General features: G+C 37.5%; 1 protein-coding gene across 2 annotated transcripts in view; it reads left to right on the forward strand.

Moving 5' to 3' along the window:
• ITPR2 (inositol 1,4,5-trisphosphate receptor type 2) overlaps positions 1–24310 on the forward strand; it is a 510130-nt gene that overhangs the window by 138728 nt on the left and 347092 nt on the right. For both annotated transcript variants that reach the window (XM_072653450.1, XM_072653451.1), the window contains 4 exons: positions 509–592; positions 1452–1598; positions 3016–3111; positions 23551–23595. In XM_072653450.1, coding sequence (XP_072509551.1) covers positions 509–592; positions 1452–1598; positions 3016–3111; positions 23551–23595 — 372 coding nt within the window. The remainder of the gene's footprint in view (positions 1–508; positions 593–1451; positions 1599–3015; positions 3112–23550; positions 23596–24310) is intronic.

Raw genomic sequence — 24310 nt, forward strand, 5'->3', positions numbered from 1 at the left:
CTACATTCCCAGCAAATCTGTTTCTGTTCTTTGGCATGTACATCTGGGCAGAAACTAGGGGAAAACGAAGGGTGAGCCTGCAAAACTAGGGCAATTTTTACAATTTTGAAAATTGTCTTATGGAATTTAATTCAATAAATATTTTTTAAAAAATGCTTACTATCAGCTAGTCATTGTGCTAGGGGATGGGAAAATAGAAAAAGACAGTCTGTGCCTTCAAGGATCTTGCAATCTAATGGAGGAAGACGATCCACAAAAGGAAGCTGAAAAGGGGGGGATACCAGGAGGTGACCAGCCCAGGAGCATGTTGTTTCATGAAGTTGAAGCCAAACAGAGACATAGACAGAAAATGGAGAGCCCATGATGGAAGACCATTGAACTGGAACACATACTCCATTGACCCAAGTGCCTTTTTATTTCCTCTATTACATTAAAACAAAGCCTCATGCTATATTATTGAACATGATTAGGTATTTTATAATAGTTAGACATTTTTTTTCTTTCATAGGTTAATGCTGTTAATTGCAACACTAGTTGGAAAATCACTTTGTTCATGAAGTTCAGTTGCTATCGTGAAGATGTTCTCAAAGGGGTATGTAGTTTGGGAAAATGAAGGTTTTCTTATTGAATTAGTTACATGCACACCTAATCCCTGATTAAAGCAATTTAATATATATGTATTACTAATCTTCATTTTTGTTCTTTGGTGTAGGTAATCTTTACTAATTGTGGGCTAATTATATAACACTTCTAACTTTCAATCTTCTCATCTGTAAAATGGGGATGTTTACAATCCCTCCTGAAGGTTGAATAAAATCTTTATTGTGTCATACAAATATGGGGTATATTAATGATAATGCTTGTTATAATCATTTGATGATGGTGATGATGTTATCTGGTGATCTGAAGTAAAAATACCAGGGATGGCCTGTTTTTTGCCCATTAAGTTTTTATTTCTCTCAGTGGGCTTGGGTGGAGCCAGAGCAAAAATCAAGGAAGAAAGTTGATTGACCCAGACACCCTCGAGGAAAAATGGAGGGGGTGCCTGAAGGAAACCAAAAAAGCATGAGTGTTTGGTTTCCTCCACTGTCACAGGAAGTGGCTGTACTTCAGATGTATTAGACAGTTTACTCTTTCCTGAGATTCTTCTTCTTTGCTTCTGGATGACAAACCACTTAAACAACTCCTTGAGTCCATTCAAAAACTTTCAGTGTGACTTCTAAAGTATAGAATCCATTGCCAAACATTCCAGTTAATACTTACCACAGCCTCTTGAGATGAATAAGGGAGAGTATTATAGTCCCCACTGAATAGGCTTGATAAGTGGTTATTTTTGTCATGATCCCAAATCAAATAGATTTATAAACTTTCCTTTCCCTGTCTTTCTTTGTGAATTGACAGCATCTGCTTAATTGTTTGGAAATAAAGATTTGACTTATTTATTTTTTTAGGGTGATGTTGTTAGATTGTTTCATGCAGAACAAGAGAAGTTTCTGACCTGTGACGAATATGAGAAAATACAGCACATTTTCCTCCGTACAACTTTGCGTCAATCAGCTACATCTGCCACAAGTTCTAAAGCGCTCTGGGAAATTGAGGTATGTAAATTTATTTCCCTTCTAAATAATTTACAAAGAAAAGACAAATATCATAAACCAGGTATTTTGTTAGATCCATTGTTCATGAATGGTCAATTAAGCATTCAACAGACATTTAATAAATACTTACTAAGTATTAAGTGCTAAGTATTAAGAATACAAAGAAAAGAAAAAACATGGCCTGTGTCCTCAGGATCTCATATTCTAAAGGGGGAGACAACATATAAACAGCTGTGTACATATAATACAAATCTATTACCTAAAACTAGAGCAGATAGATGGTACAGTGGATACAGTGCAGGGCCATGAGCCAGAAAGATTCATCTTCCTGGGTCCAAATCTGGCCTCAGACACTAACTAGCTGTGTGATCCTGGGCAAGTCACTTAACCCTGTTTGCTTCAGTTTCTTCCTCTGTAAAATGAGCTGGAGAAGGAAATGGAAAATCCCTACAGTATCTTTGCCAAGAAAACCCCAAAATGGGATCGAGGACTTGGGATATATTTAGCACCTTGTTGTATCAACTCAAAGTGTTGTATCCTGGGTATCATTAAACTAAGGTTTATTCCTGTTCTGAGCAAGACTGGAAAGAAGAAAAGACCCAGAAACTAAGTCAGGAGTCTGGACAAGTTCTGAAGGGTATAGTAATTGAGAAGAAGCCATGCTGTGTTTCGAGTAGTAAATTTTTGATCCTGAGAAATTCATCTTTAGGTAAAAGGTCATGTGCTATTGAATGTTTAATAACCGACTCTCCAGAAGAAAAATGTATGCATGTCACATTAAAAATTCAATCAACATTATTAACATCTAATCCATCATTTTTCCCAAGTCTGGTCAATCAACAAAACTCAAGCCTTGATTGTTGCATTTACCGATTTCTAAGGTAAAAATGCTCTCACTGGAAATTTAACAATTGGCTTTCATGAAGTGGTTCCAGACTGTGAAGACTTATTTTCAAATATAAATTATGAATGTAACATGATACACGATTAGTCAAGTATTTTTTGTGATCTGCCTCTCAATGACAGAGCATTTCTGCAATTCATTAATTTTCTATTTTCTTATTATGAATTTGTTGTTGTTTAGTCATTTTCAGTCATCTCCAATCTTCGTGACTTCATTTGGGGTTTTCTTTGGCACACGTACTGGAGTGGTTTGCTGTTTCCTTCTCCAATTCATTTTAAAAATGAGGAAACTGAGGCAAATAGGGTTCAGTGACTTGCCCACGATTACACACCTCATATGTGTCAGAGGCCAGATTTGAACTCAGTTCTCTATCCACTACACTACCTAGCTGTCCTGAGTAGGAATAGATAGCTTAAAATGTATTAGAACAGACAATTTAATCTCCCTGTCATCAGTAATTCACCAGAAATATTAACATTGTTTCACTATGGTTATCATTGTCTTGGTCTGTAGGTGGTGCATCATGATCCATGCCGTGGGGGAGCAGGACAGTGGAACAGTTTATTCAGATTCAAACATCTGGCAACTGGAAATTATTTAGCTGCAGAGGTAAGAATATTTTCCTTAGTAACACTTAGGTCATTTCTACATGTTCGTAGTAGAACAGAGAATACAATTGCAAAGTGAATTGGATTCTCTGCATCATTTTGCATGTGAGTTGACAGGCAGTTGAATATGATAGTTTCCTGTAGAGGCAGAAAAATTGCTGTTGCAAAGGAGTTCTGAACATAGAGGTTTTTGATATAGGTAAAAAAAAAAAAAAGAATCTTTTTACTTTACTTTTTCACAAAGGAAAACAATGTTACTCCTAACCTCTGCCATAAGACTATTTCATAAGGCTTAATTTGTTTTCTTTCAGTGCAAATGGTATTGGGTAATTAATTTGGTTATGATGTACCCTACAAAATCTGATTTAGTACCACTGATTTTTAAAATTCTTTCTTTTGTTTTTTTATCATTTCATTTTCCAATACAACCATCCATATTCCCTGCCCAGAAAGTCATCCGTCTAATAAAGAATAAAAACCAAAGAGAAAAAAAAGGCTAATCAATACTTCAAACAAGGTCAACAGCATTTGTAGCATTTAAATCCATAGTCCTCTACCTCTACAAAGACACAATTCTCATAACTTGCTTATTATCATTATGCAGTGTTGTTTTCTCTACTTACATTATAGATATTATCGTGCATATTGTCTTCTTGCTTAGTTATACAGCATTTATTAAGCATCTACTATGTGCTAGGTGTGGTGGTAAGCATTTGGGGATATAAAAAAAGTAGAATTCACAATCTAAGGCAGGAGACAACATGCAAACAACTATGCACATATGAGTTCTACTGAATTCACTTTGTATCAGTTCATGTCAGTCTTCCCATGCCTCCCTGTAGCCTTCATTTTCTTTGTTTCCTGAAGTTCAATAACTTTCTATTACATTCATATACCAAGATTGTTAAGCCATTCTTCAGCTGAACAACATACATTGCTTTTAGTGCTTTGCTCTTACAAAAAAAGCACACTTGTTTTTATAGCGCTCTTCTGACCTGGGACACATTTAGCTCATTGTTTAATGTAGCATGCCTGAGATCTCTTCGAGTTTATCTTTAGTTGCCAGTCTTGTACTAAATGGGTGGTTTTTATTTTTCTGAGTCATTGGAGAGGAAAGGGTTTGTTTCCTGAGACACTGAGCTGCCCCTAAACTGTCAATAAAGTCTTAGAATTAGCAAAGCTGATTCTCTCCCCCTCCTTTCCATTAAAAGGATATGTAGATGATGTGGAAAAATAACTCCGAAGAAATGGTAGAACTGATTAAGTTAAACTTGGTGTTCATTAATACTGGTCACTTACTTTTAAATATAAATATGGAGGGATCCCTTTTAGAAGTGGTGTAATGTTCCTATGCTCCACTCTCCTTTATCCTATCTCTCTCTGTATATATTTTATGATTTATTTTGAGGTTCCTCGGGTTATACCAAAATCAGTAAGAATTTATGAAGTGCTTAGTATATGCCAGGCATTGTTCTGGGTGCTAGGGATATAAAGACAAAAACAAACTATCTCTGCCCACAAAGAGCTTATTTTCTATAGAGGAAATCAACCTATATACATAAAAGTAAATACAAAATATATACAGTGTTAGGATAGGGCATTAGCAGTTGAGGGGATCAGCAAACGGGGGAGTGCCACTTCTCCTGGACCTTGAAGGGATCTAGGAATTATGAGAAGTAGAGGTGAGGAGGGAGAGCATTCCCAGTACAGCTGTGCCAAAGTGGGGAGAAGAGGGATGAAATATTGTGAAAAGAAATAGTAGGGGAGTGTATGAAACCTGGAATGGTATGTACTTGTAAAAGCAAGCACCCTGACACATCCAGGACAGCCTGCTATACAGGTTCTTAGATCTGCTTTTCTAAAAGGAAAGCAGCTTTTGAGGGATCAACAATGGCTTCAATCAAGCACATATATCATTCACTTAGTTCAGGGGGAATGTTGAACTTCAGAGAAAATACAAACAGAGAAATAAAGATCAACAGACAGGGCTTCCAACTGTCTGTCCATATGCAATACATACATCACAGATCAACAGATCCAACTGCCTGACAATTATTTACATACATAGTTACCAGAGAGAGAAGTACTAATATCTAATTTTTCAAAGCTGGAGGGCTCCTTAGCAGCTACTCAGAGTCTTATCTGGTACACAAATCTTCTTCCAAAAACTAAGTCCCAAATTAAAACCTTACCTCAGAGTATATGTACACTTTTCAGAGCCAGAGCATCATAACCCTTGAGAACCAGTGCCTCATTAGAAATTAGCAAAAGGTGTGGGCCTTCCAACAACAAAAAAATCTTCTCTAATCAAACTTTCCTTAATGGGCAGGCCCATTAATGGGAGGGGAAGATCTTTAACTCTCATTAGCATTACACTACTGGAGCTCATTGTAAAGGACTTTTAGTGCCAAACAGATGTGTTAGAGCAAGGGTCCTTAACCTGGGGTCTGTGAACTTAAAAAAAAATTTTTTTTTGGACAATTGTTTCAACATGATTGTAATCTTTGTAATCTTATTGTTTTACTTCATGCATTTAAAAAATATTCAGATAAGGGGTCTCTAGGTTTCACCAGATCTCCAAAGGGGTACATAACACAAAAAAGATTAATGACACTCATTCTAGAGATAATAGGGGGCCATTGGAACTTTTTGGGTAGGAGAGTGAAAAAGTCAGACCTGTGTTTTGGAAATATAATTTTTTAGTTGTGTAGAGGATGGGTTGGAGGGAAGAGAGATATGAGGCAAGGAGTCCAAGTAGGGTTCTTTTACAGCTGTCCAGGCAAATATTTTGACCTGAACCAAGGTAGTGGTAGAATTGGACATAGTGTTACTGAGAACTAGTGTCTCACTACCACAAAACAGAAAATTGCTTTTTTTTCTGTATTTCTTGCCTCTTGCTCTCTGTCTGTTGGGTATGTGGATTGTGTTTTGGTGGGAGTGTGAAGGAAAAGTAGAAAGAGAAAGATCTGACTGTGCCACAATCATCCATTTGCTCCTATCTATCTTCTGTCTTGGTGTTCTGTGGCTATCTGATAAGTGGGAGAGCATTTCAGGTTTTCTTCAACATATGATGAACAAGGGGACTTTTCCCATGCTGTAATAGGCATCTCATTATCGAAACACATGAGTGAATGAAACATGCTTAGACACAACAGTTTTTCCTAACCTGAATGATCTGAGATCACTTTCATTCAGGTTAAGTGTGAAATGTAAAGAAGCAGTAAGGTAATCGGTTAATCTTAATCAATGGTTAATGGAAAAATCAGAAACAATTAGGTCGTGATAATAATCGCTAATGTTTATATAGTGTTGAGCACTGTGTTAAGTACTTTTATTATATCATGTGATCCTCACAACAACCCCTTAGAGGGAAGTGCTATTATTTTCCCCAATTTACAGTTGGGGAAGCTGAGAATGACTTGCTCAAGGTTACACAGCTAAGAAGTATCTAAGGCTGGATTTGAACTCAAGTCTTCCTGACTCCAGGCCCAGTGCTCTATGTACTGTACCACTTGACTGCTTCAGTTTGATATCTCCCAAAAGCTAAAAGGGTTAGGACTTAAATCTTTTTAGAGTTTTAGGCTTTGTAATTTTTTTTGGTGGCTTGTGAATGTAAGGAATAAGGCCTGTCTGAAACAGTGATGAAGAAGAGAGGTTTTGACAACTTTATTCACTAATAAAACTATAGAAAATAGTTAATGTGATTTGATGCCTGCAGTTATATGATGTAAAGTATTAAAACAGGTTATCCCCAGATCCTTTCTTAAAGGGGTTGTTCAGAATAAAGCATTATGTTAATTTTATTTAACACATACATGAGCCTATTAATAAATGAGTACTTATTGATAATATTTATAATTTATGAATAAATAATACAAGTCCATACAAAGCCTAAACTTTGACTGTTGAGAGAATTTTGCAAGAAAAACAAAGTCCTTGGAAGTCAGCACCACAGGTTTACTTTTAAACGTAAATATTGGTTCATTTGGGGTGGAACTTTCTTCATAGTTTAGTGGATGGTGATGATCTCTTTGTACTGATCTATGACATTTTGCGTAGGAACATTTTGGATACGAATGTGAATGAAACATGATGAGTACTGTGCTCAGATGCAAATGATGAAAGAAATCTAATCGGGATTCTCTTTTCTAGCTTGCTCTGATAAAAAGAGTAATTGATTCTTGCATTCTATTAAATTTTGATGTCAAAAACTTTGCAGAATTAATAATTGTTGTTATTGAAATTTTTATGAAAATATGATGTAAAAAAAGTTTGGTTCAGACAGGATTAAAAGGCATCGTGAGCGGATGCTCTCTCAAGTTCTTGACACTAATGTAGTGGACAGTGGAACTCTAAACCGGAAAGCTGGTAGAAGCCCGACACAATTCAACACAATGTTAGAGATGATAATTGTGTTGCCATGATTTTGTTCTCAATGGTTTTCCTCCTCCACATGTGAAAGTTTTTCTCATTCATAGACATTATAGGACAGAGGTTTCCAAACTCCCTGGAGCTGAGATATCTTGGCTCAGTTGGATTCCTTTTCAGAGAATTTCTATACACTCCCTGAAATAGATAAAGATCCACAGGAAAAAAACCCCAACGCAAATCTAGAATTATGGCAAATATATTGTTATAGGACTTCTCCTTTTCCTTCTCCTTCCCCTTCTCCTTCTCCTCCTCTGGCAGTTCTAATATTGTATGACCAACTCTGAGGAAGGCAAAGGAAATAGAAAACAGTCTCCTAACTTCCTAATTTTAAATGTATACACTCATGCTTTTCTTTAACAAGTGGAAAAACTACTAAAGTATAAGTTTGCAGCCACAATCAGCTGTAAAGACTCTTCCATGCTATTATACTGATTGTTTTTCATCATTGCACATTGTGGGAAATTCATTTATAATTATGATGGGCTTTTGAATGATGTGTCAAAACAAAATCTGTCATATGGAAGAAATAGGAGTCCACTCCCCATTCTAATACACACAATCTGACCACAGTTATCCTTTAGTACAGAAGACAAAGTAAGAATGTAAGAAACATCTAAAAAAGATCAATAAGTAGAAGACAATTAGTATAAACTATGCATTAAGTGTTGAAGAATGTAATGCTAAGATTAGCCAAGGAAGGCTTTTTGGTTTAGCTAATAGACATGGATATTCAGAGAAGAGCTGCCAGGACATTTCATGCATAAACTACACAGCAAAGGTAAAGAAGCAAGAGAGGCTATGTGATCTTGTGGAAAGACTATTTTATCTGGAGCCAGAGTACCTGTATCCAAAACCTGACTTTTCCACTTACTACCTGTGTGACCTTGGGAAAAATCACTTACCTTCTCAAGGCTTCCAGTGGTCACCTGTAAAAGGAGAGGGGAAGCTAGGTGGTGCAGTGGATAGAACACCAGTTCAGGAGTCAGAAGGACCTGAGTTCAAATCTCACCTCAGACGCTTGACACTCACTAGCTGTGTGACCTTGGGCAAGTCACTTAACCCCAATTGTCTCATCCTGGGTCATTCTCCAGTCATCCTGATGAATATCTGGTCACTGGATTCAGATGGCTCTGGAGGAGAAGTGAGGCTGGTGACCTGCACATCCCTCCCTCACTCAAAACAAAGTCAAGTGCAAGTCATGTCGTTATTTCTCTGCTGGCATGGTCTTCTTCAGCAATGAAGGACAAACACACACAAAAGGAGAGCATTGGACTAGATCTCTAGGGTCTCTTCCAGCTCTAAATCTAGGAATTAAGAAGATGTGTATGTATATATGTATGTATACATATACATGTTTATACACACACACACACATATATTTTCTTTAATCTATCTGTGGAGAGAAAACTAAGGGGAGAATCTTAACTTGAAGGGAGCTGCCATGGTAAGGAGTACTAAGAGATAAAGTTGGATAAATATATGGGAAATCTTTTTGACCAAGGCTTTAAGGGATAGCCTGGGGATTTAGCTTGATCTGAATTGGAGACCCACTGTGAATATTTAAATGAGAAAGTCACCCAATGAAAACATATTTGAATAAGATTAACCTTGTGATTGTGTGTAGTGGTAATATTAAAGTATTTCCTCGCTTCTATAAAACCACAGCTACACGCACATAGACTTAAAGAAAGGGTCTGGTGTTATTTGAATGTATCCTGGGAATCATCAGTAAATTGGATTATGGTCTACTTGACACTTACATAGAATTTCTGGTGTGTATATTGTAACTACATTAGTTCATGCTGAAAAACATTCAGAAATGGCACTTCTTTATTAGCCTGTAAGTATACTCCATGGGGGAAAAGACTTGCAGTGAAAGGTTTGTGCTGTTTATTGTGCATGGAAAATATAAACTATTGTGGTTTGACACATGAATTTTGCATAGTGTTAGTATTAAAGATAACCCTCCTTCAAATCCCCTGAACTGCTTTTGTACAATTCATATTTCAGGAATAGCATATGAACTAGATGTAGGCTTCAGTGATTTATATAATGGACACCTTTTGTGGGTGAGATAACTCTTAATCAATTGGATAAAGCTTACTGAGTGCTTATCTATAGTCTTTCAGTCCAGAAAGATTATACATACCCTGGATTATGTAAAAAAAAAAAACCCATTCTACATACCTTGCTTTTCTTTTCTAAGTCCCTTTGATAAAGTTTTCTGAAACAGAAATGCAGAGTTTTTGGGTAGCAAAATAATTTTTTATTGCCTAAAGGTAAATGTTGAGTTTAACTTGAGCTATTGTTTTGTGCTTTAATGTTATTATTCTTATGTTTTACTCTTAACATTTATTTACTGTTTTAGAACTTTAAGTGTTGAGCTTGGGCACATCAATTAATTAATCTCTAGACTTCACTTTCCTTATTTTAAAATCAAGATGTTAGACTAAATGTTTTCAAATATTTGAGCTTTAGGTACTGTGGTTTATAAGCACTGCAGTTAATTGAAAAACTCTAGCCATGTAGGGGAAAGACTTCCTATTTTTGATGGAGAACATGAGCTACAGAAGTCATTTTTAAGACTGAGAGGCAGGGTCTGGGTTATGTTGCTGTTTCCCAGAATTACAACATCCCAGTGTCTTTTGGTTCTCTTTCATTCACTCCCTCTCTCCGTCCCTGTCCTCTTTATCAGATACCTATTTTATATGTACCTCTTCAGAGAATATTTAAGGATCATTTCATGCATTATGAAAAGTGCTCAGGGATATTTTAGGGAGGCACTGATTACAGGGTAAAGACTGCCCCCTTACTTCAGAATTCTAAAATGAATATAAATTCGTGAGGTTTCCCCTTCACCCAATTTAAAGAGTTTTATATTCTAATGGAAAGGAAGTGTGGAGTAATTGATTAAGTGCTGTATTTGTAGTGAGGAAGATGTGGGTTCATAACACTATCTCTGGCATTATAGCTGTGTAATCATGGGCAAGTCACATAAACTCTGTAAAACTTAACGCATTTAAAAACATAAAGTACAACACAAATATCTAGAGAAGCGATGTGGCATAGTGAATAAAGCACCAGCACTAGAGTCCAGAAGATCTGGGTTTAAACCTAGCCTTGGCCTGCGTGACCCTTGCCAAAAGTTGCTTAATGATCCGGAGTCCCAGGTAACTTGATCTAAGACTCTTACTTAAATCAGGGGAGGCCATGAAAGTGATGAGTTCAGGGAACCATAATGTTGAGGTCTGGGGTGCTCAGGACCCCAAAATACCAACGTGCTGGGTCCTGCTGAATGAATTCGACTCCAGCCTTCTTTCAGCCAAAGTAAAACAAAGTTTATTAAAGATCTGCCATATTGGGTTATCTCTTAAGAAACCTCACCATTTATGACACTTCCATTGACAAGTGGGTCATATGAAATCTCAGCTAGGCAGAGTCAGAGCTGGATTGAATGTGAGCACCTTTATGGAAGTGAGATGGAATTTATAGACAGAAAGACTGTGGGAGAGATCTGGGGATGGTCTACTCTTGATGGGACTGGGGTAACTGGTGATGTAATCAAGGGTGGGAAACAACTGGAGGCAATTGGGAAGTCTCAGACAATGGAGGGCTTGGGTGGGAAGCAGGTAGGGCAATCCTGAGGGAACAGATAATGGAGGGCCAAGCTAGGTTAAGGGCAACAGATCTGGGTATGAAAAGCCATATTAAGTGGGAAGATTCAAGGAGAGTTCAAGAAGGTTCCCAGAGTCTGCACCCCATCAGAAGGAGATGAAATTCCTCATGGATAGCTTCTTACAATGTTTATTGTTTATCCTTCATTCTCGAGGAGAACCATGACATCAGGAAGGTGACGCCATGAGTGGCTTCTTACAATGAAATCACAGATCAAAGAGGAAAATTTTTTGTTATATTAATGATCTGATTTAAAGAAATAGAATATAAATATTTAAAAAGTTATCAATTCTTATACACTAATAGACAAAATTATCAGAATAGACAAAAAAGTCAGAATTGTTCTGATGATTTTTGTACAAAATATAATGGAATAGATAATGCAAAATTATATTTTGTTACTGTGCTTTGTCACTCTTTGTTTATTTGTAAATAGACACAACAACCACCAGATGGCAGTAAATACTCACCTCTTGGTTTTTGGAATAGAATTATTTAATTTCTTTAAAATTGCACTCTGCAGTGGTACTTAAGTACTCCTATGTTAGTTCAAAGTCTCCTAGTGGGGCAACCGTCTTTAATAGCCTTGTTAGGAAAGAATATAGTGTTATATTACGGTCACAGATTTGAAGTTAGAAGGGATCTTAGGCGTCATTATTTCATAGATGAGGAAACTGGAGTTGAGAGTGGAAGTGATTTGCCTAAGGCAGCACAGATAATAAGTAAGTAGCAGAGTCAGGATTGAAATCTGGGTCCCTTGACTCCAGAGATTTCTTGATTCTTTCCACCTTGGGACTGGTTGTCTTATAATTAGTGATAGCGTTATACCTCTAGAGTAAGAAGTAACTTCAGAAGCCACTTACACCAATACCCTCATTTTACATTTTTGTTGTTGGTCCTTCCTGGACCTCATTGTACCTATAAGAAAACTGAAGTCTAGGAGGGTTAAATATCTTGTCAGTGATCACCAGAGGTCAGATTTGAACCCAGTACTTCTGACTCCAGAGTTAGTGATCTTTCCATTATTCTTGGCTGCTTTTAAGATCAAAGGGATTAGGATCTAGAATGCTAGCCCTTTGAAAGGACAAATAAATTATATTTAAAAATACATAAGGCAATTTTGTATGACTACAGGAAGCTACAAAACAATTCATCAGAAAAAAGGCAGCATTATTTCTATAAGGAAAATGGAAAATATGGGACAAGAGTAAAAGCCTTGGATCTATTTATTTTGTTTTGCCTTGATTCTATCATGTTAGATGGGATATCGCAGCTATTTTCCATCTAGAAATGTTCTAAAAAAGGGTTAAATTATGAACTCTGAGGTGATTGGCTGTAAAGAAATCTTTGGAGGAACAATAATTTTTAGGTTTTTAACACAGGATGTTTGCTACTTCGAAAAGATGCTACCTGTGTGGGATGGTTTCTGAAGCTGCATATGCAATAGGGAAAATTAAAGCACAAGCTGGTGGGCAGCTGACATTGTACTGTGGGAAAAGTACTGGGAGCTGCTGTTGGCCCTGCAGGAGGTGCTGCTGAATCATCAGCATTTGTCAAACTGGAAGTCAGCCAAGTGTGGCTTCAGCACTAGCAGAGTTTAAGTCACCAAAATTAGGAAGAGATTTCAAGCTTTTTCCCCTGCTCCTTTCCTCTCCCTGTCAATATTTCAAGTCCTTTCCTGTGTTAGTTACCTGAATTTGAGGACAATTGACTGAATCTTATTGGAGAAAGGCCCTCTGGCATCTTAGGCTCTTCTGAATGTGTAGACGAAAAGCTAGTGGTCCATCCATCCAGCTGGTTGCATAGAAGGTGATACTGATGGTAGGGAATCTAATACTATTTAATACACTGTCCATACAGACTGATCACTTGCAAATGAATGGATTAATTGGCTAAATTGACTTGCAGTCCTGGCTGCTAGCTGTTTTTTTGGTTTGTTTTGTTTTGGTATACTTTCTTACTCTTGGTTACTGTTCTTTCGCCTGCTAAATGTTTGTTTATTTGTTTGTTTTTTGGGGTATACCTTACTACTCTTGGTTATTGTTCTTTTACCCATCACAAAAATCGCAGCTAGAGTTAGCAACCCCAGAGAAATTGTCTGTTATCCCTATGTGCTTTCCTCACTTTGCATCTCTCCTTGCGGAAGATAAATAAAAATTACAATCAGGAACCTCAAGTCCAATTTTTTAATGAACAACAGTTGTCCTTGGATTTGTTAGTTTGATGTTAAACGCAAGTGAAATTCTTTTCAGCTAAACCCAGCAACTTGTGCTGTGATGGAGCACATACATGTTGCATCTAGTTATCATCATCCAAAATGTATGACTTGGCCCATGACAGATTCATGCTCTTATTTCATTTGGGCCCTTACTGCTACTTGGCCAGGTGTTTTACCCCTGCATTTCTTGGCACACGCTTCCCCACAATGATGATTCCAACATCTCCCTTCCCTTCCAGCTCTCAGTTCTTAATGCTTCAGCAAATGATAGTGTCTCCTTAGTAAACAAGAAGATAGAAACCATGAGTCCTGAGCTCCCTATCTTCCCTCTTCCATACTTCCAGAGAAATCCTGAGGGTCTTCCCCTTCCAGATTGATTTTTTTTTTTTTTTACCAAGTGAAAGAGTCCATCCTCTGCCTCATTTCTTACCTAGCCTTAATCAACCAATGAATGGAGTTGCCTCAGTCAAACTGAGATCTGTTAAAGACCTTAGCTTAAAAAGGCCAAGGTCTCCCATAGCATCCAGGGCCATCTCCAGTCATTCTGATCTATATCTTGCCACTGGACCCAGATGGCTTTGGAGGACAGAGTGAAGCTGGTGACTTTGCACAGCTCTGCCTCACTTAAATCCAATTCACTTGCATGTCATGGCATCACCTTTCTGATGACATAGTCCTCCTCAAGAACGAAGGACAAATAAAAACAACCTCCAGATATCTCTATCTTACCTATTCTCTCATTCTTGTTTTCTGTTTTCTGTTCAATTGACCAAATACTTATTAATCATATTTTTTGTGAATGCCATTATGCTAGGCTATGGGAGATATAAAAAACATGCTCCCTGCTCTTAAGAAACTTAGAACCTCAGAGAGATAAGACATGTTAACAAATCCTTATAAATGCATTCTAGAATATGAAAAGTATGCAGAAGAAGTGCAGTGTCTTGTACATAACAGGCACGTAATAAATGTTTGCTTATTATTTCTAGCTTATAGAATCAGGAAAGATTTAAAGGAGGAGGCAACATTTGAATTAGGCTTTGAAGAATGGGTAGAAAATTTTAATAGATAAGAAGGAGTAGGGAAATACAGATATTATAGGAATAGGAAATGATATGAGAAGAATGAGATGGGTTTGGGTCCTATCTAGCTGAAACAGTAGATGAGACTAGATCATGATTTCATTTGTATAGACACCTACCAATGAAGGAACACCTCCTCATGCAGATTGGTGCCTTCTATGAAACTTACAGTCTTAGAGATCTGTCAGTGGAAGCACTGAGAAGTTAAGGCAGTATGTATAAGAGGAAGACTTGAATACAGGTCTTCCTGAGTCAAAAGCAGGCTATCTTCTTTGACAAGCCACCTTACTTCCATGCTGCTGGAATTGATTCTGGTGCCTTCCCTCTACTGATTATCTCCAGTTTGTCCTGGATGTGGCTTGTTTGTACATAGTTGTTTGCATGTTGCTCTCACATTGGACTGTGAGCCCCTTGAGGGCAGGGACTGTCTTTTTCTCTTGTATCTTTGATGTTTAGCACAGTGCCTGACACATAGTAGATGCTTAATCAGTGTTTATTGACTGAGTGACTAGAACATAGTGAGTATGAAGCTGAGTAGGATGGGAAAAAGAGGTAAAAGTGTAGGCTGAAGTCAGAACGTGAATGGCTGGATGAAAGGCCAAGGAATTTGGGCTTTATTTGGTAGGCAATAGGGATTTATTGAGATGCCTTAAACACTAGAATAACAACTAATCAGGGGTATATATTGAGGTGAAAAAGAATTGTATAGGATAGACTGGAATACGGAGAAATTGAAATAAGAGAGACCAATTAAGAAACTACTTAAGTAGCCAGTCAGTATATAATGTGGTCCTGAAACAGGGTAATAACATTATGAATGGAAAAAAAGGGATGGAATGGAGCCAAGAGACACAGTAGACATAGAATCAATAGGACTTGGCAAAGGAGTGAATGTGGTGAAAGGAAAAAAGATGACTCTTAAGATTTCAAACCTAAAGGGCTGGGAGAGTAGTGATGCCATTCACTGAAAAAAGAGTATGTTTGGAATTCAGGGAGGATGTGGCTCTGGTTGTGTACCCAAACAGAGACATCCAGGAAGCAACTGAACGCATGAGGCTGGAGTTCAGGGGGTGCTCAAGTTTTGGGAGTCACCCAGATGGAATAACTGAAGCAGTGGGGATAATTGTGGTTGTCGTTTGCCCTTCATTCTCAAAGAGGACCATGACATCACAAAGGTGATGCCATGACTTGCAAGTGAATTGGATTGAGGTGAGGCAGGGCTGTGCAACATCACCAGCCTCACTTTCTCCTCCAGAGCCATCTGAGTCGAGTGGCAAGACATAGATCAGAATGACTGGAGATGGTCCCCAGGGATAATTGACATCTCTAGTAGAGAGAATATTAAGAGAAAAGAGAGAATAGGCTAGAGCCTTAGGGAGCTTCTGTTTGGAAGGAGAGGTGACCCTGTTCCTTTTAATTCTAAGCCCTATATCCTGAATTCTGTCCTCTATCATCTTCTCTGGGACCTTGTTCCCTTAATTTTCTTTTCTCTTTATTCCATCTTTAGTATTCCTATCTGACCTGATATATCTTCATATCATTATTATTACTTACCTTTATATTTATATCTGTCTATTGATAGGTAAAAGATATAAAGGGGAAGTCATCAGGTATGTTTATGTATGTGCATATATATGCATATATTCAGGTTACATATGTGTATCTACATATATATAATAGATACATATATTTCTGAGGCACAGATATGATCATTATAATCCCCTGCTAATAAATTTTCAGTGACTCATTGCATCTAGAATCACAGACTCTTTATCATTTATAGTTCATCACAGCTTAGCACTAGTTTGTTTCCAAACTTATTTCATATTATTCCCCTTCATACAATCTACATTCCAACCAAATTCTCTTCCTGCAATTCTCCAAACTCCAAATTCCCTATTGTGCATCTGTGTTTTCAGTCTCTGTTTCCTGCCTGTATAATGTATTCCCTCCTCACCTCTTAAAATTCTTCATTTCCTTCAAGGGATCGTTTTGGGGAGCTGCCTTCTGAAAGTCTTTCCTGATCCCTCCTGGTTGTTCATTTTTTCTGCCTCCTCAAATTGACTTTTATTTAGCTAGTGGGGTAAATGTTGTATCAAGTAGGGTATTAAACTCCTTAAAGGCATTAACTTCTTTTCTGTTTGGTTTAGTTTGTCTTTGCATTCCTAGCCTGGTACCTTCCTCCTAGCAGGCATTTAACCAAATACTTGTTGAATTCAATTGAATTTTTTCAGTACCCTGGGATGCACAATGACTTAAAAATCATCATATGTTGTCAGTTGCTCTCTCATTATCTTCCTACTTATCTTGTATTTCGACTCCCCATTAGCTATTTCTGTGCTATCCTTTCCCATCCAAAAAATACTCTTCTTGGCAGAGAAAAAAGGAGCCAAATAGGAACTGAACAGCTCTAACCTTCTCCCTGTTGTCATTTGTCCTCTCCATCTATCCCACACAGTGGTCCTCCTCTCCTTTGTTTCAACTTCCTCTTTCCCTCCATGTGTCTGCAAACTGCAGCATCTTTTTGCTGTCCTTATCTCTCTCCTGGCCAGCCTCAACCCATCCTGAGCATTCCTGACATTGTAATTACAGAACCGTATTATGCTTTATATTCATCGTCCTGTCTGCCGCTGCTTCATCTTCTTCAGATGTCTTAAAAATCTAGTGTATCAGTAATATTCTAGTACATCTACGCTAATTTCTTTAGTCAATTCTCTCTTTGTCCCCCCACTAGAATTTCTTTTTTAAAGAGACCTTCTCATTTCTCCTGGTCTTACTTTTAGAGATATTTAGTATATCAAATCCTAGCTACATTTTTTTTAAACCCATGTCCTCCAAAAATCTAGGATATACGTCACATTATAATTTGCTTTCCTCTCTTTCCTCCTTTATCCTAAACTGAAGGATGAAATGCTTACTTCCCCTTCTCCCAAGGTTCATATCATTTTCATTTCATCAATCAATTCCTTCTTGTATGTCAGAATCAAGGCCAGGAAGGTAGCTATTGTTGGGTCTTCCATCTTTTGGAGGATGAAATGATCATTAAGGGAAGTCAAGAAATTATCTTCTGCTTTGCTTTTGGAAGATGCCGAGAGAACTCCAGCAGATGTGTGGATTTAACTGAAGCCCTACCTTGCTACAATCACACCGCCCTGCTTAACTTGTGGTATATTTTCTAAACCCTTCACCCATTTCCTGTCTACATTTGAGACATCTGGAGCATACTCAGATGCCAATAGTATTTTGCTTTCTGTCTTTGTTGTTCTTTACTCAAATGCTCTCCACCATGCTTCACCCCCCAAATTCCCATGTTTCCTTTCATGTCTTATTAATTTAACATGCCAGATAGCTAGAGGCAGACACACTAGGCAGCTAATTACCATGGTAGATAAAATATAGTGTTAGACCTGGAGTGAGGAAGTCAGCAAGACCTGAACTCCAGGCTGGTCTCAGAAAGTTACCAGTTTTGTGACCCTGGCCAACTCACTTAACGAATACTTGCCTCAGTTTCCTCATCTGTAATATAGGGTTAAAAATAACACCTCTGAGATATTTGTAGGGCACTTTGCAAATCTTGAAGTCCTATATAAATGCTAGCTATTGTTAATATTATAGTGTTGCTTCCTCTTACTTCCCCCTCCAACTTGTTCCTTTTGAATAAGATCTCATCTTCCAGAGTCTTATTTGAGTCATGTGCCATTTACTACCAAAGCTTAGTGATGTCTACAAGGTCACATATTCCTCCTTGCCATAAGATCTCTGACTCACTTTGCTTAATCCTTATATTTTATGTATCTGCTTCTATATCTGAGGCGATAGATTTTATTGAAGGTTTCTTTCTTGGATTTTTTCTCCTCTGAATTATTGGGCATTTGTGTTATTTCTTCCAAAATGGAGGTTATACAAAAGTGGCTTTCTCTTCCCTTTTTCTGTTTAAAGCCTTTTGGATTTTGCAAAACTGTAGACAAATATGTTTTTATCTGCCTTTCTGGTTGTACCCTGTCACTTGTAGGAGTCTAACATCCTTATAATTTAACCTATGGTCCTGAAATCCATATTGCATTGTTGGACACCATCTTTTCAACCAAATGTGCCGTTCTTTTCTGAATCCTTTGCCTTAAAGGCAATGGTGAAAATATCACCTGTGTTCCCATTGTCTTGAAATTATACAAATGAAGCAACAGAGTTAGAAAAGTCAATTGGGTTGCCCATGTTCACATGGTTAACAAGTTTCATAGCCAAGACTTGATCCTAGGTCTCCTAACTTCGGGTGTAGCAACCTTTCTTCTGTAAGCTGAAAAATACATATTATGCAGACAATGACATACATCTAGGCAAACAGCCCACCGAGTCAGTCTATAGAGCAGCTAGGTGACATAGTTGATAGAACACTAGACCTGGTATCAAGAAGAAAGAGTTTAAATCCAGCCTTTGAAACTTAACTGTGTGACCCTTGAAAGTCACATGACCGTTTGATGCCTCAGTTTCCTCATCTGTAAATGTGTATAATTTATCTGATAGTCCCCAGAGGAGAAAACTAGGAGTAGTAAGTATAATTTGCAAAAAAATTGTCAGATTTAGGTTTTATGTGGTAAAACCTTTTAGGAACCATGGATGCAAATGGCAGATTTTAGGTTTCATGTAAGGATAAACTTCCTAAGAATTAATACTGTACAAAAGTGGTGTTAGTTGAAAGCTCTAAGGACTATGATGAATATAATAACCATAAATGATTTCAGAGGAATGATGATGAAATACTCTATCTTCTGAAAGAAAGGGTTCAGAATGAATTTAGGGCTCAGAATGAGACATAAATACATATAGACATGCATGAGATAGTAAAAGCTAACATTTTTATGGTGCTTACTGTGTGTTAGACACTGTTCTTCACATAACCCTGGGAGGTAGGTGCAATTATTATTTACATTTTACTGATGAGGAAATTAAGGTAAATAGAGATTGAGTGACTTGCCCAGGTCACACAGTGACCTAGATGTGTGTGAGGCAAATTTGAACTGGGATTTCCCTGATTTCAGATCCAGTGCTGTGGATACTTTACCATCTGGTAAGTCCAGGTTCTAGTCACAGATCTGCCATTTACCTCTCTGTGCTTCAGTTACCTCACTTGTAAAATGAGGAAATTAATATCTGTCCTATGCTACTACTCAGGGATACTGTGGAAATCAAATGAAATGATGCATATGAAAACTGATACATGTTTTGAAGACTGTAAAACCCTATACAAATGTAAGGTGCTATTATTAATTCAGCAAACAGACATTGATTAAAAGCCTGCTGTGTGCAAGGGACTATGCTAGGCAATGGAGATACAAAGACAAAAGCAAAATTGCTATTGCCCTCAAAGAATTTCCATTCTATTTGGTTAAGAGAATAAACATTCATTAGAGGACTAGAATTTAAGTATATCTTGAAGGACCAAGATGAGTTAATTACTGAGGAGCATTTGCATATATTAGAGTGAAATTTTTTATTTCAAAGTAAAATCATAATATCTACTTATAATTATTTGTATTTAAATTGCATTTTCACAGATAGGAGAAATTATGGTAAATTATAGTAATTAAAATATTTGCATCAATTACTGGAAAGGGTGGACATGGATACAGTGTCTTTTAGAGAGAGGCACATTTAATTCAGTGTAAGAAGATGGAAAGTATGAAAAGAAGGGGTTGAGGATGTAGAGAAGGTTTTTTTTTTTTTGGTAGTTAAGTGGGTAGCCCAGGAGAAGAGATGAAGTAATGCATTTCCCTCCTTTTTGTTGGAGAGATGTAGGATTATGAGCAATGGGATGTTGGTATCTGTTGTGTTTTATTTAATTTTGCTTATGTATTTTTAGTTTCAACCCCTGGGTAGGGATTGGAGGAGTGTATTCAGAAATTGTGTTATTAAAACAAAGGACTCTAATAAAACTTGGGGGAAAGAAGACCCAATTAACAATCCAGAATGGGCAGCTAGAAGGCACAGTGGATAGAGAGCTGGTCCTGGAATCAGGAAGACTCCTCTTCCTGGGTTCAAATCTGGCCTTAGACATTTCCTAGCTGGGTGACCCTGGGCAAGTCACTTAACCCTGTTTGCCTCAGTTTCCTCATCTGTAAAATGAACCAGAGAATGAAATGGCAAAACTACTCCAGTATCTTTGCCAAGGAAATCCCAAATGGGTTCGTGAAGATTTGGACCCAGCTGAAAAATGACTGAACCCCAAGAATGAAAGGAGTAATCCTAGGAGTATGAAAGTACTAAGAGAGTGCAGAAGATGGAGATTTTCTCTGTAGGAGACAGATTCTCTAAATGTCTAGGATTCCGGGAGCAAGAAGTGCAAATTTAGCAGCCATACCTACCACTTGATTGAGCTCTGTACCTTCTAGGGTCCAGTGGTGATGGAGGTTGGTGCTTCAACAAAAGACTGGAAAAGCATTTACTTATTTCCTAAAGAAATGTGCTAATTGCTTTAATACTTTATACAAAAGTATAAAAGTGAGACAGTTCCCTCCCCCTTGGGAAGATTATGAAAGCACTATTTATTTTGATGACCATCCTTTGTCTTCATGTTGTGCTCCTCCTTCTGGAGCCTGACACAAATTAAGCGCCTAATTAAATGCTTGTTGTTGATTTAGTGGCTAGGGAGGAAGGTGGTGATTTATTTTGAGAAGTCACTGGTATGGAATTTAGAGAATTAGGAGATTTAGTTCCACACCCTTTCCAGGAGCTATGAAAGTATGTGATTTTCTGGAGGGGACTAGGGTAGAATCTGAAGTGTGGCTGAGGCTAGCTAGATACTGTGTCATGCATTTATTTACCTATCAGGGTAATGTACCTCCCTCTCTGCCCCACTGTCTTTCCCTTGGGCCTTTGTGCCCAGGGTGTGTTGGTGCAGCTTTCTCTTTCCACACAGTGGAAAACCAGGAGTGGTGGGGGTAGGGAGTAGGGGTGGAGATAGTGGTTCAGATCAGAACTCTGGGGTTCCAAGGACTATGTTCTCACATGGTACCATTTTAGTACCATTAAGGACAGGTAGATGGCAAAGAGTGATGGGCCTGGATTCAGAAAGATTCATTTTCTTGAGTTCAAATTCTTGCCTCAGACACTTACTAGCTATGTGACCCTGGACAAGTCACTTCATCCTGTTTGCCTCAGTTTCCCCATATGTAAAATGAGCTGGAGAATGAGAAGGCAAATCACTTCAGTATCTCTGTCAAGAAAACCCCACTGGGGCCTTGAAGAGTCAGCAACTACTGAGGAAAGACAAAAATCAGTGTTTTTGACTCCAAGGGCAATGACGGAGGATAAAAGAAGGAAGTTGGGATTACTGACAGTTATCCCCTTGGATTTAGGAAGAAAGGACAAAGTCACACAGGGCAGTCAAGGGTTTTACAAGTACTCTCAATTTATGGCTCTTAGTATTACGATGTGCTATCAACAGCAACTGGTTTGAGCTTTCAAAAAAATGACAGTTTAATTTTCTTTCTTAAAATAATGTTTTTTAAAAAATATGTCTGAAATGTAAACAAAATATTAATATTTCAAAATAACTGCTCCAACTGTTTTATTTCAAAGCAATTTTAATATGTAGACCAAGATAATATCTAGAAAATACGTACATTAAGTCCATTTTTTTAAGAGGTATGTTATATTTATACGGAGAAGTACTAGAATTGGGATTTCATTGATATAGAGGACCCCAGGAAGAGGAAACTCTCAGTATCAATGCTGGTCCCCACTTTCTCTACAATTTACAGACTTTCAGAATTGCCTGGTCTCCTAAGAGGTTAAATGACATCCCAGGATGTAGGAGCTGATATGTCAGACTTGAACTCAGGTATTCTTGGCTTCAAGCCCAACTCTCTGTCCACTGCATCCCTCATCCACTTCTATTTTAAAGGTTGGAAAATATCCTCTTTCTTTGCTATAACAATAAGATCGGTCTAACTAGTGTTTTTTTCCTCAGAAGTCTCCTGTCTCCTCATTCAGAAAACTGTCCCATTACCTCATCCCCAGATGTAATGTGGGATAAGTTTTTATTCTTAACCCTACGTGGAATAAAGATCAGGACTTGTTCAGGACCCACTATGGTTCCATGCAAAACCTCTATATTTACTCTTATACCATGGAAACAGGGGGTCCTAAAGTATTGAAAAGGATGGAAACTTTGTTGATATGAATAACACAAGGCAGTTAAAAATCATCCTCAGCAAGTTAAGTTTTGCTCTTGAGACATCTTATGAGATTCACTATATTGCTTTCAAGTTAGAGCCATCTATCAATGAAATATTGGACTTTGCTGACATTTGAAGGAAAATATAGCCATCAGATTTCATCTGATCCTCAATAGCATTTCATTTACTTAAAAGGGGGATAATTAAGAAGTGATTACTTTGTAAAATTGACTTTCCTTTTTCTGATAAAGAGCTCTTGGGCTCATGAGATCATAGACTTTGAGACTACAGTCCAACCCCCTCATTTTACCTTCTGCTATCAAATAATTGAAGAAAAGTAAACAATCAACTTTTGTGAACTAGTGAAATTCATTTGCCCTAGGCAAGTAGATAGACCCTAAGCAGTTGCCTGAGTTATTAGTATATTGTCAGTTTCAAGGATATTCAGTGCTGTGATTACTTGTATCAATCCTGTGGGATGTTTAGGAATTCATATTTCACTACAGATTTTTAAAGTAAAATTTCCTGTCAAATAACTTTCCCAGGGTTAAGTCTTTCTGATTCTAAGGTTAGCTCTCTATCTTCTATCCTATGTTTCTCTGTCTATTTCTGCTTCTTCTATGAGAATGATTAATTGAATCTATTTTGAATTTCTTTGCATTTATTTAAGGACTTTTGTTTTGGTGTATTCTGGAGTTCTTTGAGATTAGTATAGTTTTATCAGTAAATAGGAGCATTTGGAGACCTTCCTACCAATAGAGAAACCATTGTTTGGACTCTGGGCAGAACAACTCTGATGAATGATTTAAAATTAATTTAAAATTTGAATAAGGTTTTTTTTGGTCTTTTTTTCTTTGCAGCTCAATCCTGATTATCGAGATGCCAATAATGAAGGAAAAGTGGCGGTAAGTAGGCTTTTTAAAAAATAAAGCAAGTATATAGTTTAGATTTTTTTTTTTACATTTGCAAATATTAGTCTTGAAATATTAAGCAGAAAAATTGAAGTCTGTCTACTTGGCAGAACAGGACTAAGGTATGTTTGTGTGGTTGGAAAAGATTAGGATGTGACGCAGGTCTGTGGAAAGATTTTCAGTAACTGAGAAGATTCTGGCAGTTAGGAGCTCATTTTTGTTTGTGAACAGATATAACGGAGAGCTGGAAGCAACTGAAGCTGGCGGGATTCAAGGCCTTTCCCCCAGGAGTATTTAGGGATTGGGAGAGAGAAGAAAAGGATTAAGGTCATGTGACATGATATTCTTTTAGTAGAAAGTCAGATGTTTGGGTAGTCAATTGACTTCAGTACTCTTTCTCTGCAGTGTGAAACTGAGGCATTGACATTATTGATGGCCCTGATTTTCCACAATTTTGAAATTTTTCAGTGGTTTAAAGGATGACTGTGAATAATTTCTGATTTTGAAGGCATTCACTGAGTAGTCAACATCCAAGAAATATTTATTAAATGACTCATATGTGCAAGGTAAAATAATTGTCCCACTCTGAAACCTCAACATGGTATAGAGGGGATTCTGAGTTCAAAGATTATGCCAGTAGAACCTAACCTCTGGCAGATTCTGCCATGCTGGAGAGGGTTCAAATGCAGTTTTGGCAGCAAACTGCATT

Source organism: Notamacropus eugenii, chromosome 3 (assembly GCF_028372415.1).
Source record: "Notamacropus eugenii isolate mMacEug1 chromosome 3, mMacEug1.pri_v2, whole genome shotgun sequence".
Taxonomy (NCBI): Eukaryota; Metazoa; Chordata; class Mammalia; order Diprotodontia; family Macropodidae; genus Notamacropus; species Notamacropus eugenii.